At 45.7% G+C, this 18880-nt stretch overlaps 1 protein-coding gene across 1 annotated transcript in view; it reads right to left on the reverse strand.

Annotated features, from left to right (window-relative positions):
• LOC144148782 (uncharacterized) overlaps window positions 1-18249 on the reverse strand; it is a gene marked incomplete in the record, with an annotated part of 154819 nt that extends 136570 nt beyond the window's left edge. The window contains 1 exon segment of the mRNA XM_077680293.1: window positions 17817-18249. Coding sequence (XP_077536419.1) covers window positions 17817-17863 — 47 coding nt within the window.
• Between the last annotated feature and the right edge of the window lie 631 nt (window positions 18250-18880).

Here is an 18880-nt window from a genome sequence, read left to right on the forward strand (position 1 = left end):
ATCGCTTTAATAGAACCTCCTCCCTCAGCCAATAATCCTATAGAAAAAACGAGCTATCTCGCTACCTGCCCCAGCAACGTTATTGACAATTCAAAACCCCAAACCGCCGACGAAAAAGGTATCCTAGAACGATGTCTAACTTTCTGTCCCACAAATAACAGTGTGAATGAATACGAGTTACACAAAGATCTCACTGAATTTTCTCGGAGAATGAGACTAAGCGAGTTTTTTTCGGAGAAGCAGGACCAACGTGACATTAACGAACGCACCCTCCACCCTCCTAGCACTTGGACTCCAGATGTAGATCAATCTCCAGAATTGGATCTGTACTTAAAATCAGTATTAAGAGAAATTTAGCAACAACTAAGCGATCAAACAAGCGCAAGAACCTAACTCCATCGGAAGAAGTTACCCTGAATTGCCTATCAGCCAGAACCGACATAGTCATAAAGCCAGCCGACAAAGGTGGTAGTGTAGTTGTTTTACCTATGGGAAAATACAAAGATGAAGCTTATAGGCAGCTCAATAACCCTTGCCACTACAAGCCCTTAGATAACGATCCGAGCCAGGAATACAGCCTAAAAATCCTTCAGACCCTCACAGATCTACGATCTAGAGAATTAATAACGACTACTGACTTAAATTTCATGAAACCGAATAATAAGCATGCAGGACGGTTTTACCTCCTCCTAAAAGTCCATAAAGTCCCCGTAGAATTATTGTTCACTGCCGACATTCCTGGCAGACCCATAGTTTCGAATAACAATACCCCAACCGAAGCACTATCTCTGTTTCTGAATCATCACCTATCCGATATTCCGGCTCTTCTTCCTTCATTCGTTCAGGACACCCCCCACTTCCTCCGCATAATAGAAGAGATAAATATGGGCGGGCGCCTACCCAGTGGAACCCTCCTTGTTACTCTTGACGTTGCTGCATTGTATACAAACATTCCGTTCGCCGAAGGAATTGAAGCGATTTCAAAATCTCTATCAGTGAACCCGCACCAACATGCACCAGGAGTGTACATAACTTTGTTAAAACTAGTTCTAACTCTCAATTATTTTGAATTTGACTCTTCTTACTTTTTGCAAGTTTTTGGAACTAGCATGGGTACTCCATTCGCACCGACCTATGCCAACATTTTCATGGGGCAACTTGAAGCTACCCTATTAAGCTCTTTTCCGCATAAACCTCAGGTTTACCTCCGCTACATCGACGACATCTTTATGATTTGGGAACACGGTCGCGCGACTCTAGAAACATTTATATCCCATCTCAATTCTTCACATCCGACTATTAAATTCTCCTGCCAGTATTCTGAAAAAGAAGTGAACTTCCTAGATACTACCGTCATTCTAGACAACGGTAAACTTAAAACCACGCTTTTTAGAAAGCCAACAGACAGGCAGCAGTACCTAGATTATAAAAGCCATCACCCCAGACACTGCAAACAAGGGATCTTTGTAGGACAAGCCACCAGGCTTAGAAGAGTATGCAGTGATGACAGTTACTACGTAGAGCACCTAGACGAACTCAAGGCCACCCTTATGAACAGGAACCACCCCAAAAGCTCGCTCGATCAGGCGTACCAACGTGTGTCTAATCTCGAAAGGGATGACGTTCTCAAGAAACAGCGGCAAAACGAAAGCGCCAGGCCACCTGCCCTAATAACTAAATTTTCAAACGCCCTCCCAAACGTAAACAATATACTGCGGAAGTACTACCCCATTTTAGCCAGTAACGACTGACTTAAAAAGACTTTCCCGGAAGCACCAAGGGTTACCTACCGGAGAAACAGGAATCTAAAAGATATTTTAGTGCATGCTAAAACAGGGCCTTCAAAGCAACCAGTCATAGCCAGGTGCTCCCGCCCCAGATGCAAGACTTGTAGGCACCTGCAAACAGACTACGTTGTAAAAAGCACAGCCAGTAATTAAGTCCACAAGATTAATTCAAGTTTTACGTGCACTTCATCCAACATTGTGTATATGTTGGAATGCTCAATGTGCCACAAACAGTATATAGGCGAAACGAGCCAACCTATGAGCCTACGGCTTAATGGTCACCGGGCAGATACTCTTAGCAAATCCTCCATAGCTGTAGCGCAGCATTTCAACCAACCAGGCCACAATTTTGATTACCTTAAGTTATATATACTTCAGTCAAATTTTAAGTCTCCTAGAGACAGGAAATACCGAGAATCCTTCTTAATTCACAAATTCAACTCCATGGAACCTGCTGGAATTAATGCGTCTACGGGCAACTTGGAATCCTTGCGATATTCACCGGGAATACAGCATTAGGCATTTTCGTGCATATACCTCATCCAAAGACTATGACCGTTCACTCTGCTCTGTACCGGGTCACCTAATTTTTTTTCTTTTTTTTTTTCATTCCTTAGCGTCTAGCTTAATACTCGCCCTCATGCCTCCAACTTTTGCTTTTGGAATTCAATTTTATTTATTTAATTTCTCCTTTTTTTTTACTCCGCGTGGTCTTGTGCCCCGTACGTCACTCTAACTTTATCTTTTCGTTTTTGAGTTTCAGGACAGGCCTGTTCCAGGAATGTTGCCGTGGGTGACACGTGCCATTTCAGTTACCGGGTCATTGCTTTTTCTTTAGTGTGTGGGTTTATGTGGTTTCCCTCTCTGTTTTTTCTCCTTTTTTTTTCTTTTTTCCTTGACCTAGTTAGTTTTCCCCCGTCTCTATCTTTTCTTTTGACCTGAGGCTTGCAGATAGTTTCTGATAAGGACCCCACCCTCACCGCCTGGTCTGCTTCCGGCGGTTCTGAGATCCTTTCCCTATACCCCGCGGCGGGTCAATAAGCACCCTCTCATCCTTTCTGTCCAAAAATTCCACGAATATCAACCATCAGCTGACTTCCGTATGACCTACTTCGCGGCTTAAACTAGACAACCTTCTTGGCCCCTCAATCTCTCCCCCGACACACTCCGAAACCAATCAGCTTGCTCAATTTCCCTTCCATCTTTCCCTCTCCTTTCACCTGGGGTCCTACCCCTATATAAACCGTGCCTGCCAGGCGAGAGATTGCCCTGAGGAAAGCAAGTTCTCTTTGCTGAAACGTAGGCCACAATCGGGCTTTTACCTTGTTCGAAATTTTTCTTCTCTTATATATATATATATATATATATATATATATATATATATATATATATATATATATATATATATATATATATATATATATATATATATATATATATATATATGTGTGTGTGTGTGTGTGTGTGTGTGTGTGTGACTCTGTAAACCTGTACCTCACGCTGCCAAAACTCTCCCACAACCACTTCGGCGTTGAATCCAAAGTAGTGGGCTATTGTAACATTCTCTTCGCCCACACAACCACTTGATGGTTTCGATACGCCGCAGAAGTGTTCGCTTTTCAGTATTCATATTCATAGTGCTGGTCACAACGATAGTACATGGTGTTTTGTACGCTTGTTGATGCACTCTGCATGTGCAAACATTCAAAACTGCATTCAAAAAGCGGCTGGGCTGCTACGAGCGGTCTTTAACGACACTCCGAGCAGATTCAAGTCGCGAGATTGAATGAATGGTCATTCAGCCTAACAAGGGTAACCCAATCCCGTTATGAAACATACTTAGAGCGCACATCGGAGTCTGCAGAAAGAAAAGGAACTGGAGGGGCCGAAAAAGAACGCACAACACTTGTTACTGCGGCGTCAGACAGGTTGGCGCCTTGCTGGGACCGCGCCGTACTCAGATGCAACGACAACAACTGAGTGTAAGGGCAGGCAGCAGCAGAGAGAAAGAAAAGACGATGTCATTCGGCCATGCCTTTACGCCGTGCACATTGAACGCAGCCTAGATCGGTGGACAGGAGCAAACCACAACATTCATGACGCGGAAAAAAGCAAAACCGAAACCACCGCAGCGCGCACCGGATAGCAGAAGACAAGCGGTTCCGCTTTCGAACACAGCATGTCGCACTCCTGTAACTCCCCCGCTTCAAGCTCTGCTCCCCGCCGAGACATGTCTCCACCGAGTGTGCGCCCCTCTGTCTGTTCGAAGCAGTTTCTTCCCACTTCTCAACGTTCTTTCTGCCGGTGCCGGTTGGCCTGTTCTTGAGATGTATTATTTTTTGTGTTCGTTCGTTGTCGGAATTATTCTTGCGCTACTTCATTGCGGGCCGCTGCTAATCCCTCTGCTCTTGATGGTGACTGCTTGGGTATCGTCTATCACAGGGAACGACAGTATATGTGGCCTCGCTCTTTAAGGAGCGCTCCTGTATCCACGTACGAAGGCTCTACAGCTCTTCTTTCTGAATCTTATAAAAGCAAACAGTGCCGCCACGCCGAATAACAACAAAGAAGCACAAGTGAGCGGGCCTTTTGAAAAGGGGCGCACCGTGTAGTAGCGACGACGTCATAGTGCGCGCCCGTACATGCAACAAGCCGACACGCTGTGAGGGAGACATTTGTGCGGCCTATTATTTTGCAGTATTGGTTTCTTCTCGGACCAGCATACCAACGAACGATCTCCGCTCGCAGGAAAAATTGCAGATGAGTGCTGGAAGGTGAACGGTTCCGCTTTGCCACAGCCTAGCCGCGCGTCGCTGCATCCTCTGCTCTATCGCGGCTGTCGTCCGCTTGCGCCTAACGCTGTCTTGCGCTATCTGTTTGTGGTCTGCTAAACCTGCTACTGCACTAACTCGCTCGACAACACCGGTTGCAGACGATGCCTCCGACGAACAAACCGTCATGCCGACTGACGGGCCACGCATATGCGCGCATAAGCGGCTGAAGCTCGCCCCTGACAGCGTGAGAGAAAAACAGAAGATACCCGTCCCGTCTACGCCTCTCTCGAAATGGCGCCTCAGTACCTGCTCCACTCATTCTCCTCTCACTGTTGGAATATTAATCCTGTCATCCGAGAACGGCTCTGGCGGATGCCCACTTGTCTCTCATCGATGATGTGTTCTTCGCGGTCGCCCCTGCCGCGCCATACTGGCGCCTTGTTAGCGGTATCAATCGCGAGAGCCGGGCTTATACAAGGCTGGCCGTCACTGCAGAAAGAATACTTGAAAGATAGCGAAACAAACACTGGAGGAAACGCGGATAGGATTCAGTCGCGTCTGTGCGCGCATCGAAGCGTCTGGCATAGCTGCTCCGAATGAGTATGAGTTGTCAATCGCCTAAAGCAAGAAACTAGTACTTGAATGGGCCTGTGCTGCAGACATGTGGAAGCATAAAAGATACGGTGATGCATCAGACGGAGGTGACGCAGGAGCGTTGTAACAAGTCCGAAGACCCTTCCTTCTGTCCCCTCTCTTCTGAGCACCTCTCACAAGCAAACGAGGCACATTGATTATACTGGTACTGACGGTGTTCGACACCCACCACGTAAATTGGACGTAGGCAACCCCATCAGACTAAAAACAAATAAGCACCGAACACCTGGGACTTGGGCTTGAAAATCGTGTGCTACGTCAGGTGAGCTTTGTTACACCCACTCGTTCCAAGTTAAGAATAGCTAACAGCTAAGCCATAATCGCAGTGATGCGGGTGAAGAAGGCACGACCAGGAAGTTCCCCCTCACACGAGAACAGTGGCAAGGAGGCCTTTTCAGTAGCATCAAGTTCGCGCATAGCTTGCTCGGGTGCATCGAAGAGTTGAGGCTGTCCGCGAGGGTTTTGTTATCTCTACATCCTGGACAGCAGGTACATCGCGCCGCCACGACTAGCGGGCTATGTTGATTGAAACGGTCGTCCGTGCACTGTGTGGACAAGCACGAGTATCGGCAGGTGGTGCACACGTCAGGAGCCCTTGCTAGGGCTCCTGACGTGTGCACGTAGATGACAACATTGGTCGCAGACAACGTCGACGGGCAGTCCTAGAAGCGGATGGTGCGTCAACTTGTCGAACAACAACACTTGGAGGAAGTTGTGTCCCTAGAGACAAAGAGGGGTAGGGTAAACCGTCCAACGGGTCTTTAGGCCTCCGGTCTGCTAAGAAGGCAATACGCATAGCTGTCCCCACGTCCGTGCTGAGTTTAGAAACGTGCAACGGTTGTCTCTGGTACCGCTTCACAGCGGGCCGGATGACAGCCGTTCAGAGAACGATATACACGCACGCTGGCCGCGGCCGGGGATTTCCGGGCATGTCAGGCACAGACACGCCACTAGTCCTTTCCAAGCCACTGAAGGCAGCGGTCGTAGATGGTTTTGTTTCATGGTACCGAACACGCCATGCCGCGTCGGACTTCCCACTACAGAACATGCCCCGCCATGAAACGGGTATCGAATAATATGCATTCTGGCAGGCCGATCGTCTGTTTTGTTTATACTTTTACGCATGATATAGATGGTACAAAGTTTTTTGCGCAGCTTGACACGAGATAGATGTAATTCTCCGAGAAGAGGTTGGCCTCATACCTATAGTCTGGTATGATTTTGATATATAAAGTTTTGGGAAAGACATTGAACCTGCAATTGACTATGACTGGTCGTCTCAACCACGCACACAAAAAATAGGTGGTAATGAAGGAGTAATCAATTCGAGTGTTTGGTGGTCAGCAGCACTGTAAGTGAATAATCTGCTCTGAGAGGTTTGCCACACAGTGTCTGGTACGGTATCAGCCATTGAGATCTCGATAGTAGTCCTCTTTTAAAGTTCAAAACATAAAGTTTTCTTCGCAGACTTTTTTGTGACAGGAGACATTTGTGGTTGTTTAAAGGAATGTTTCGGCAACCATCACGCTATTCATTCATAAAAAACCACCAGTTTTATACTCGCGCTATTTCTGAAATTTATATTTCCTATATTCGGAAAGGGGGGGGGAGGGGGTGAAACACTGGGCTTTTCGCGGTGTAGAGGGTATTGATGAATACATTTTCAGGCACGGGTAACGGTATTTCGAATAGTGTTTATAAACGTCTGTGCGTTTCTGATATTGCTCGAAATTCTCGTAAAATATCGTTCGCCGGGAATGGTGGGGCGCACATCTCTCAAGACGAAGGAGTTGCTTCCTGGCCCTCGTTGGAATACAGGCTTTTTACAAGAAAGGCTCGGAAAGCAGCTGTACCGGGCATATTCCAAAGTAAAGAAAGTGGACAAAGGAGAACAGAAAGGTTGAATCCCCTTAACAAGAAGAAACTAAATTTTCATTACGTGTGTGACAAGACGAAGGACTTTTGCGTCCTTATCGACAAATTAGAGAATCAAGCATGTGCTCAAACGTTTACTACGATAGTCACAGATTCTGCAGTCCGCATAAATGGGAAAAATACTGCGCGAGAAACGGTAACCTATCTTAGAAAACAAAGAAACTGATAAGAAAATGCAGGTATGAAACTTGTAAAAATGCAGAAAAGTGAAAGAGCCTGGTAAAAAAGAACCAATAGCATTGGCGAACCTATGAAGATTCATCTACAAAATTGAGGACAGCGACATTCCTGACTGCAACATCAGAATGATTCAAAAAATGTTATGAGAAGCTGGGCGTTAAGAGGGGTCTTGGAAACTAAATATAGGGTGGCCTAATTTGAAATATTTTGTCTTTTTTAGTGCCCCCAACACAGGTCCAGCAGCAAGCAATGTTTAATTGCCTTAGAAAAGCGCACTCCAATCCAATATTTTATTTCCGCCTCTAAATCGTGTTGCTGGCGTTCGGTGTGTGGCGCAGAGAGAATATGCCTGGAAGGAAAGTCAGTATGTAGTTTAAGGCTGCTGATAACTGCGAGGCGTCAGACTTGTTGTTTTGTGTACTATCTGGCTGCGTAGATGGCGGGAAATTGCCACACAGAATATCTGCCTGCATTCGCTCTATTTCTGATCGGGTTTCAAACTGGCTTACTTTTGTTATGATGGCTGGTAATCTTTCGGGAAAAAGTGATTGTGGTCGACGAACAGGGCCACGTAAGTGGCGATGCGGCTTATGAAAGTTGGCTAATGCCATGTCAGAAAGTCTAACACACCTGAGTGCAGCTTTGGCCGGCTTATGCATGCGATACGCAGTGGTGGGTCTATGTTTACAATTTCATTGGTTACTTTTATTGTTTACTTCATTACTCTTACCCCTATAAAAAGATTGTGCACTAAATTTAAGTGCTAATAGCTTGAAGCGAAAGCTAATAATAACTTTTTAATTTGCCTTGGATTTCGCTGGCCGGAGTCTGCTGCAATGAGCTGTGCATAAGATAGGTGATATAATGATTGGAGCACAAAGGTTATGAGAATATTTATATTCTACGGACGTCAAACAATCAACTACGGACGTCAAACAATAGTTAGCGGAGCGGCACGAATCACGACACTTTACCTTTAAACGAGGCAGAAAAGGCTCTTGACGACATAAGGAGAGGCAAGGGTGCAGGTGACGGTAAAATAACCGCAAATCTGTGTTAATATGGTGGTATTGTTGTGGTACATAAGCTGATGTAATTTTTCTCATGGCATTAAAGGCGGTAAAAAGGTACCGCTGCCCTGTAAAAATACCGACGCAATTCTATTTCACAACAAGGTTGCTAACACAAGCCTGAGGATTACAGATTTATAATTCTACCCTGTGGTATATGCGTGTCTTTTACCATGATATAACTTAACAGCCTAGAAATGACACCCACGATTTCCAACAATCGACGGAGCAGTCAAACGCTTGTATGAAATCAAGCTCGAATCGGAACAATCCGCGAAGTAACATTCACGTTTTGGCGTAATGTTTACCTATTACGAGAAAAACAAGTGGTTCAGTATCAACCCGTGCAGTAAAGCAATGACATGCTTACTTTACTGCACAAGTCAATGGCGAAAATGGGAGTAGCAGCAGAAACTTGGAACTTGAAACTCGAGTTCCTCGGGCTGGAAACGTAATCTGTGTAATTAAAATGAGAACGTCGGTAGTTTGGTAGAGAAGGTGTCGATAAACGGGTGTAGAAGAGCGTAGGTAAGAAGTTGGAAGGAGCAAAGGGAATTCGCTTCGGAAGCATCGCGGCGGACAGTGCGAGGAAGGTGCAGGTGGATTTCAATGAAAAAAACGGCCGCGTATCTGCTCCTTTCATATCAAATGTCGACGAAAGACAATAGGCGACTGGCGCCCCTGCCAAGTAAATGCCTCCCTTCCCATTCCCGCTCATCCTCCCTGCTGATCCTCTCTTGTCTCGTTCTTCGCAAGATAAAAACGCTAGAGGTTTGCTCAAGTCAATTTAAATTTACCGCGTTCCATTGCTCCAAGTCTTGTGCCTCGATGTCAGCACTGCCATACAGCGGAGTAGCGCGCGAATCGAGGCACCCTACGTAAAAGTTTATAGAACCAGGCTGCCCTACACTACGAGCATCCCAAAGGGAACGTGGAACCTATATAGTGAAACCTTTCGTTGCTGTTGCAGTTCGATTTCTTAAATGCCGCGAAGAGGTATAGTAGCGCGAGAAACAGCAGGTGACAGTTTTCTGGAGTTGATGTAGTATTTCATTTGCGATTGCAAAAACCAAGCAGCGATGAATTTTTCTAAGGGAGCATTTCAAATATCACTTATCTATTGATTTTCTGTCTTAAATTTGCTTAATGCCTTGCCCTTGTCCAACAACGTTGAGGAGTATGAACATTGACACTGAACTAAGACGTTTATATTTGGCTGTGGTATATAAGCCTATTCCGCAGCATCCGTTTCACTTTGTCCGGGCGTCTGAATCGAGCCACCGATGCACAGACAGACAGACGTACACACAGACGAAAATTTCTGCATTTAGGTAGCCTAAGATGGGCATTGCCTTTAGAATCACTGTATTCATGCAAACCCTCTACCCTATCCCTCTATACCTGTGTATGCTTATCTCCCTATCCCACTTCCCCTACACCAGCAGGCCTTCTGGTGTGTGCTGCTAGGCGAGACAATTAACGCCTGCTGGTGGACCTTCGTTTCTTTATAAAGAACAATAAATATATACATAAATACCTTCATACATGCATACATACATACATACATACCGAGATCACTTTATCGGTTTGAATCCTCCCCTTTGCTTTCCGCGGTTTTCTTGACTGCCAACCCTTGTTGCTGTGTTATATATATATATATATATATATATATATATATATATATATATATATATATATATATATATATATATATATATATATATATATATATAATTATATATGTATATATATATATATATATATAGACAGAAAAAAGGATAGGCAGTCAAAAACGCCATGGAAACCAAAGGGGAAAATTTGGTAGGTCAGATATATTTCTTGAAAGAAAGAAACAATGTGGAGAAAACCTGCCCGCCGGGTGGGATCCGAAACCACGACCTCCAGGATACGCGTCTGGTGCGACGACGACTACACTACTGGTGGGGCTATTTTCCCCTACACTTTCCTCGGTATTTATCTCATGGTAATTTTTTTCTATGCTTGTGCGTGGTGGGAGTGGCGCAGCCACCTAACAGTGCTGGCGCTGGTTCGGGTTCAGTGAGCTCAAGAAAGAACGGTTTGGGTGGTGCTTTTCGTTCACACCCTGATATATATAAATATATATATATATATATTTACATATATATATATTGGGTCGCATTGTAAAATTAAAAAGAAAGCGTAGGGGGAGAGTTTTATGGATTATGACGTTTAACGGGCCTACCTTAAATAGGCAACAAGGCGCGCTGCTGTGGAAGTCTTCGGCTTAAGTTTCATCACCTGTAAATACATTACGTGGGCCAAAATTCCGAACATACGGGTGTTTTCGCTTGTCATATCCATCAGAAAGCACGCCGCCGCGGCCGGTAATCGGAACTGTATCCTTGGGCTCCACCGCCCAACGCCTTGCCCACCGAGCCACGGCGGTGAGTTTGAGTAGAGGTGAGTTTGACTTTCCCTTTAAATTTGTTGAAAAAGTCATTAAATTGAAGATTTCTGGTCTGTTAGTGTTTTGATTTAAAAAAGATAAACTTGATTTATTAGAGAACAAATTTAAGAACGACGAGAGACCAGACAGAGGACGAGACCCATCACCATCAGAGTACAGAGGGGATTAAAAGAAATGCGATCAACTGAGCACGCAGCCTGCGACGCAAGCCGCACCGCCTGGCTGCACTCTCAGTAAACTGCGCGCATGTGTATGAGCGTTTGAGAGTGTGGCCGATTGTTAGGGGAAATGCTTGATAAAGAAGCGACGCTGGTCATTTAAATTAAGGCGTCTTTTTATTCTCTCGCCACTGAGCGTCATGTTATCTAGTATATTGGGGAGCCAAGGGCGCAGCAGGCTGATTGCAGCTACCGTGATGCCATTCAACGATTATCCTGCTCAGTGGCGACACAGCGTGAAAAGGCGCCTCAAAATAAACAACTCGCGGCGCTTCTTGATCAAGCATTTCCAATAAATGTAGGCCACACTCTCAAACGCTCTCAAAAAAGTGCGCACGCCGCCATTTACTCTGGTTTTCTGACTTTACAGCCAGACGGTGCGGCATGCGTAGGAGGCGGTGTGCTCCATTGTTCGCATTTCTTTTAATACCCGTGTACGTGTGGGATCCCTTGCCACTTGGGCTACCTAAGATTCAGTTGTACTAAACATAAATACGCACGCACAATATGGCGGAGAACGTCAAGCGACGAACTTCGTTGACGTCGCAGCAGCCAGCTCGGCGGCCAGCGCGCTGGCGGCGGCAGCAAGAGGCGACGCTAGCCGATGCCTTGCGCGCAGCTGGGGGCCCTCGTAAATCTAAGCCCCAGGCCCAGGCAGATTGCCCGAGCGGCTGCGGCTCAGCGGCCCTTTTCTTTTCCTTTTGTGAAGGGTGCGAGCACACAGTGCGTTGAATGTGTACGCTCAAGTGCTACGTTGCGGGTGGCGCGCAAGTTTTATGAACATTTTTGTTAAGTTTTATTTGTGGTTAACCCACACACTGAGGCGTCAGGTGCCGTTTCAGGTGTTTATTCTGTACCATTCTAGACTGGCACTGGACCGTTATTCCGGTGGTCGTGGGTTGGGTCCCCGCCTGCCAATCTTGGTTTTCTTCACATTTAAATATTTTAGAAAATCCCTTTCAAACAAAAATAGCTTTCCCAGTTAGACTTGATGCAAAGCATAGAAATCCTGGCTGCCCTATTCAGGCTCATTTGGGGGGTCCCCGAAATGTAAACTTGCAAAGGAACTTTTAATTTGGTTGAGTATGACAACTCTCTACGTGTTACGCCTACGCCATCCCCGATTCCCGAATACTTAACTCGTGCCAGTTTGCTACGATGTTGCGCACAGACGTTAAAACACCCCACAGCATTTGCCAAACAGTTCACAGCTTCTTTACTTACTTGCAATATTTGTACATGTCACTGGCGTGTTGGCAATACATAATACCTCCAGAGGCGTTAACATCTGACAGGGCGCACAACAAAAGCAGGACGACCGAACATTTTTAGACCTCACGCTTTGCGTAAGGTGGAGTTTTAACTCATTATGAGCATGTTTTTGTGTACCTGCACACCACGTGTCGAATAATTTGCACGTCTACGCTGCTGGCCTGGTGAAATGGCACCCATAGACATGTGGGCTCGGGATTGCAGCATCTGTAATTACATCCCTTCGCCAATAGTGCCATTTCATTCATTAATGTGGATTCTGATACGGTTCGCCTAATATTGGCACTCCAGCCGCTCTAAAACAACAGAGCCATGCTACATAATAAAATTCGGATATCAGCGTTACAGGAGCCACGATCAACCAGTCTTGGAAGAATTCTCCTCGTTTGCATATATTTAGTTCCTAACAAAGGGTATACTTATGATTTTTAAAAAGAGGCCTAGCTTCCAAAGTTTTCAACAATGGCAGCGGTAAGGGCCATTCACCTGCAGCTATGAATTTTCGTGGAGGTCTCACAATGATTAACTCACAAACTGCCAAACCATGCGGCAAAAATGAAGTCTCACATCGAAAAGGTTCCACTATACGCTCAGCAACACTGATTTGCTTAAGGTCTTACGACCCCGACACTCTACCTCATGGTGGGTTTCTATTAAACGGTCTTCGTCACGCGCACTGTCTGCACAAGACCTGCCACTTTTCATCGACTGTTTGTCCTATAGATTTGTGTCACATGGCTGGGCGCCGTTTACAAAAAACCACAATTCCAGTTCGGATGTGGCACCAGCAATGGCGTTTTTTTCACCACGTAAGGAGAACGTTGAAATGCGAATACTGGCATGACATGCTTTACGTTCTTAAAATTACGCTTAGGGAAGTCTCACAGACAGTTTAAATGGATACATAACCTATTTTTATCGCGTTTGTCTCAGCCTCTAAAACACCTTATACAGAAACGGTTTTCCTGATGGGTCCTATGACGTATGAAATTTGATTTTTCTAATCCACCAGCCGTAGGTACCCGACCAAAAGGAATGCTGGTAACCATGACCATGAGCAGTTCGGCAAAATACATTTAACGGTACGTAAAATAAAAATAGGAACCTAAAAACTTGTTCCCAGCTAAAAGTAACCTTTCCATTGCTTTATGCGGTTCCTTAATTTCACATTGACGCGAACAGAGTTGTTTTGACTCGCTCGATAGGCTAACGTATAGAGTCTACATAGTGCCACCTTGTAGACTCCAGAAACTTTAGTTCAAATAAAATTAATTTCGCCAATTTATTTAAAAATGTTTTGCGTTTGCCAGCAATACCCAACGATGACTTGCATATGAGGTAGAGGAACGGCACTCCACAAAAAATCGGTTGTCCGTCCCTTTAACACTTCATAAACTGAGCAGATTTGTGCGGTCTTTAACGTTCCATAATATATGAACAGGAAAGCACCGACAAACGAAACACTTAAAATGGATCCTCGGAATCGTTGTCTTGCAGTTCTACGTCAGCCTGCACCGCACCAGGGAAGGTTGCCTTCGGCTCTGCAGTAACTGACAATCAAGAAGGTAGTGAACTTCTCCGTGTCCTCCGATGGTGTGGCTATGAAGTGCGGATTCGCGTGTAGTGAAATCTTTTATGAAGTAAATGCTTCGGAGAAGAGAACAGGAAAATGAAAGAGAGGTACGTGTATGGGCACGCATCGGTGATGGTTTGTAGCAGATTGGTGAGTACCTTCCAAGCATCCAAGATTGGTTCTGAGCGAGACAAAAACAGATGAATGCCGCTCTGACATAAAGATAATTAGGATTGAATATTCCCACGCATAAAAAGAGCGGACGACCTGTAGTTACACCGTGGGGTGCCTTCCATTTGAGAGTTTCGCCAGAGCGACGGGACTTCGTAATCGATTCGGAAAGTCATCTGGTGTGTATTGTTTTAGAAAAGTACGCGGCACCAAGATATTTTCTTCTTTTTAATTGATGCAATATTTTTCTCTGGAAACACTCTCGGTTGCCATCTAGTTTGATTCTAGAGAAGCCTCGCGTTGAAGGTGCGGATGTTACCATTTGGCTTAGTTGTGCGTCCGGAGACGGCGGGTAGGTACATTAAAGCGCTGCAGTGACGCGATTCCGGTAGAGGCTAAGTAGTTTAAAATGGGCGTTTGAAAATTTCGCTAACAGGCCTTTTACCCATCGACGTCGTTGCGAAAGGGTGCATTCAACATTTGAAATATGGTTATATGGTTCTTCAGGGAAAATACTGCGGTTTCTGACTGGCACTGCGCAGGAAGCTGTAGTTTCTTACAATGCGGTAATTTGGCGCAGTTTCTCTGTTGGTTCTTGTGTGTTCGGAAATTAAAGTACGATGTAATTAACGGCGGTATTCCGACCATAGTAGGGATGACGGCAAAGCTCGCGAGGCCGACAATGCCACGCCTGGTAATACTATAAAACTATTTTGCCACGTATATGCTTCTATTGCAGCAAGATAGCATTTTGCTTCCCTGGCCTTGTAACATTCTCTTCACTGGCAGCACCGCACATGAGAGCTATAAATGTTTCCTTATTTTATTTTTACGGTTACACGGTTCGCGCGCTATGTCTTGGAATCTTTTATTTTTGTTGTGTATGGGGCAGCTCGAGCCAATATTGTCACTTTTACGGTTTACATTTTGTCGTGTCTCTATGATGCCGTTTTCAGCGGGCCGATTTTACTTGCTACACTGAAAAACAATCCGATGTGTATTTGTCATTGAGAAGAGGGTGGTGCTCCCGCTGGTGCACTTATAGTCCACCGCGAATATGCCTAACCTTACTTGTGCTGATAATAATCTGACTACGTGTAAACCACCGCGGTCGTTTGAGTACTTTGGATAATATTTGGTCATAAATGCTTAACGTTCACGCATTTTCACCCTTTTTGTTTGGCCCTGCAGTTGAACGAGTGACCCACAGACGGATGGGCCGGTGGCCAAAATCGTAATGTTGGATTGATCTTAAGCCACACTATCGAATTTAAAACTTTGTGGTTGGACCAAAAGCCACCATTATCCAGAGAAAACGCATGTAATAGCTCATCAATGGCAGCATATTTTTACACGTTGCCGAAAGAGCCTGCAGCGATCACAGCGCAGCTTTCACCGCCTTTAGTTCTGTTGATGGCTGAACGATGAGGGAACGACTGATAGTAGCATGGAATTTTTTTTCATAAAATGGTGGTTTCACCTCAACTTGGAAGCAACTTTTTAAAGTTTACTAGTCTGGTATATTTACACTGGATTGAAGCGACAAAAGGAAAAGCAATGAGTACTTTAAAGTTTCGCGAGTGTGAAATATAAACAGACCTCAAGAGAGTTCGCCTCATATTGGGGCATCGTTCCTGAGTGCTATTGTGGCCATTTTTGTAGATAGGTGTCTCTGAAGTCTTTAAAGAGAAGAGATAGAATAATATGACATATACCAATATACGTCATACATGAATCTCTCTACGTGAATGATGACAATGCGGGGGGACCTACGCGCACACAATTATTTTGTAAAAGGGGAGCACATAAGCCACATACTGTGAAAAAAGAAAGAATAACCGTAATGCATAAAGCAAGGTTCCGATATTTCACCCGCAATGGCAATCGGCTGAATCACGTGTTGGTCTATGGTTGCAAAACACGTCAATCGCCATTAACAATTCGCTTACACCTTATGTGACATAAATGAAGTAGAACACCAAAACATCTGTTTTTGATTCTGCATTTGCGTTTTGTTGTGCTGATTTTACTTGTTAACTGCGGTAGTGTATAGTTATACACGGCTGGGCCTATTGGTGTTAGTGGTGGCTGTGGTGTTATCTAGGCGGTCGTCCAAGATATGTGCATATATTCGACTCACGTAACTACTACACCTTTCAGGAACGGGAGTATCAGCATTCGCAGTGCGGGCTGAATATAGTAAAAATACCAACGGCTAAAGTTGTGTAGTGAACCACACATCGCATGCCATTTTGCTTTAGATGTTCCGCACTGGCGGCAGGTCCTTCTTGTAGCAGGCACGTAAGCTAATCTGTTGCAACTCCGTGGAGACAGCCGAAAGCCTCAACTGATTTGTGGGTAACCAGAGCATTTGTCAGGGCAAAATACTTTGATATGTGTCATCATGTGCCTTGAAACCTATCGGGCCAAGGGAAAGTTGAAAGATAACCGCATGACGTATCTGCATCCTCTACAACACGTGCTGCAAAACAATGAGCGTGGCTGTACCTTCCCAAGCTTTAGGTTGACACGTGGGCGAAACGCGCTATATTCCTAAAGGTGGTCTTAACGCTCCACGGCAGGATTTCATTCTTCACAAAACCAGTTGTGCATAAATCCAAGCTGGACAGTGGTGGCTGGGCTTTTGAGCAGTTTGCTAATGCAACACGCTAATGTGTTATTGGAACAAGCAGGCTATTTACAGAACACATAAAAAGGGCAGGTAGTTCAGGAACACGGAAAATAGCTGCTACCGTGAGTGCTCGTGGAATGTCACTCTATTGGAATGTTGTTTTCCGTTTACTGAGGCATTAGTGCGCACACGATGAACTGCTGAAGCTCCCTTGGAGCTTAATCGCGCTGTTTGTACGGCAGTCTGCCATTCTACACATGTTTTCCGCTTGATTGTACCTCCTAATTTAAACGCATATTTTAGACGAACTGATTTTTATTATTGGGGCACATAAACAAACCAGAAACCCCGAATAAAATGAAACATGACATTTCCTGCGATATTTAGGATGAAAGCCACTGTAGTGACGGCGGGAGTGGTAGTGAAGGCGTATTTGCGGTAACTATGGTAAATATTCCAATATCTGTCAACTCGTCCTCCCTATAGTAGTATACTGAACCCCTTTATTGTAATTTGGTCTCTATTCGAAGTTTTCCGGGATCCGGAAAGCAGTTTACAGAAAGCAATTATTCACCCCTTTAAAAAAGTACCTCTTATACCACAATTGGTTTGCTTTGCCAAAAACTTTGACATTGGCAGAGCGTACGGTAGAATTATTTTCGAAGCCCTAGAGGCTACAACTTCGAAAAATTTTAGTGACAGGAATTTTCTGTGTCGCTGGTGCTGTAGTAAGTACTGCCGGCGAGCGAACTGCGCTAAGTCCAAGCTGAGTGCATTAGCAACAAAAGGACGAAAAAAAAGTTGCAATTTGTTCATAGTTCTCGCCGCAGTCATGGGCAATTGTTTTTATGAGAACTGCTTCCCCGGATACGGTGGTAAAAATAAATTCCCAAATTTTTAGCTCGAAAAGGCAGGTTTGATCAAACTGTGTGTAGCTTCCATACACGTGCAGGCCGGTGACGCGGGGCAAAAAGTGCGTTCAGGATTTTAAAAACAAACAAACTAACAAAAAAAAAAACACCGCAGGAAGGAGGGTCAATATGGCCATCTCACGACCCGCGCAATGACAAAGTCACGTGCCACCGGTTGGCAGCGGCTCACCTGCACATCTGGAGGATGTTGGGTCCGCCTGCCAGCATGGACGACATGGTTGCAGCCGACGCGTCGCCGCAGGCCGCGAAACCGCGCGGCCGATCTTCGCGGAAATCCACGAGTGCTCACTGCGGCGCACGCCGGTGCGCGCCACACGAGGACGAAACCGGAGAGCAATCACAAAATCCGAAACGTCGCCGCCGTCCTTCCGCCGCGCGCGGCACCCGTGGCGAGCCGACAAGGGCACACGCCTCGCGGGCAGAAAAGCAGACGACAACACAGCACGACCTAACAACGTAGCAGACGACGGCGTCCTCAGATAAGGCGCCTCAACGCCGCGCCAAATCCAGCGCAATGTGACCGGGAACACGGGAGGGGGCAGACAACTCCGCAGAAGCACGTTGCTTCATGGCAGACGAAGCAACACGGGGCTTTCGAGCCGCTACCGGCACCGCACTGATCGGTTGCCGCTAGCGGCAAGCGGGCGAAGCGGGGCGGAGCCTGCCTGACGCGGGGTGGGCGGAGTGAAAAAAAATGTAGGCGGAGCCTGTGGCGATGACGCAATGAGGCTCCTCCTCGGGCGTCCTTTCTAGCAATTTCTGAGGGCGGCACCAACGTTTTTAGATAAACGTTGGGCGGCACTTCGTCCGAGTCCCTGACATTGCGGGCTGCTCGCCAACGCAGACCAAATAGCACAGGACATTTTGCGTGCGGTTATCGCCTGCTGTGTAGAGAGAAAAAAGAATATTTACAAGCTGGCCCTGCATGTTTTCCTCGGAGTCTGGAAAGTAAACTGTAGCTACTTCACATTCGGGAGTGCGAATAAGAACGGCGGTCGCTTTTGGAAAAGACGATGACAAGAAAAAAAAGGAAAACCAGATTCGGTGAAACGGCAAAATACGGATATGTAGGGAAATTCGCAAATTAGAGTGTACCTCTTTGGTTTCACTGGTGGCACTATGGTAAACAAAACGCAGTGCAGGAAAGCCAACTTTACACAACGGGAGTTCACGTGGCGATGATTAAACAAAAAAATTCCCCCGCATTTCCCCGAGGGGGAGAATGTGAAAGTG

This window comes from Haemaphysalis longicornis, unplaced genomic scaffold, assembly GCF_048455015.1.
Source record: "Haemaphysalis longicornis isolate Haplotype H1 unplaced genomic scaffold, Haemaphysalis longicornis Haplotype H1 scaffold_8, whole genome shotgun sequence".
NCBI classification, from domain to species: Eukaryota; Metazoa; Arthropoda; class Arachnida; order Ixodida; family Ixodidae; genus Haemaphysalis; species Haemaphysalis longicornis.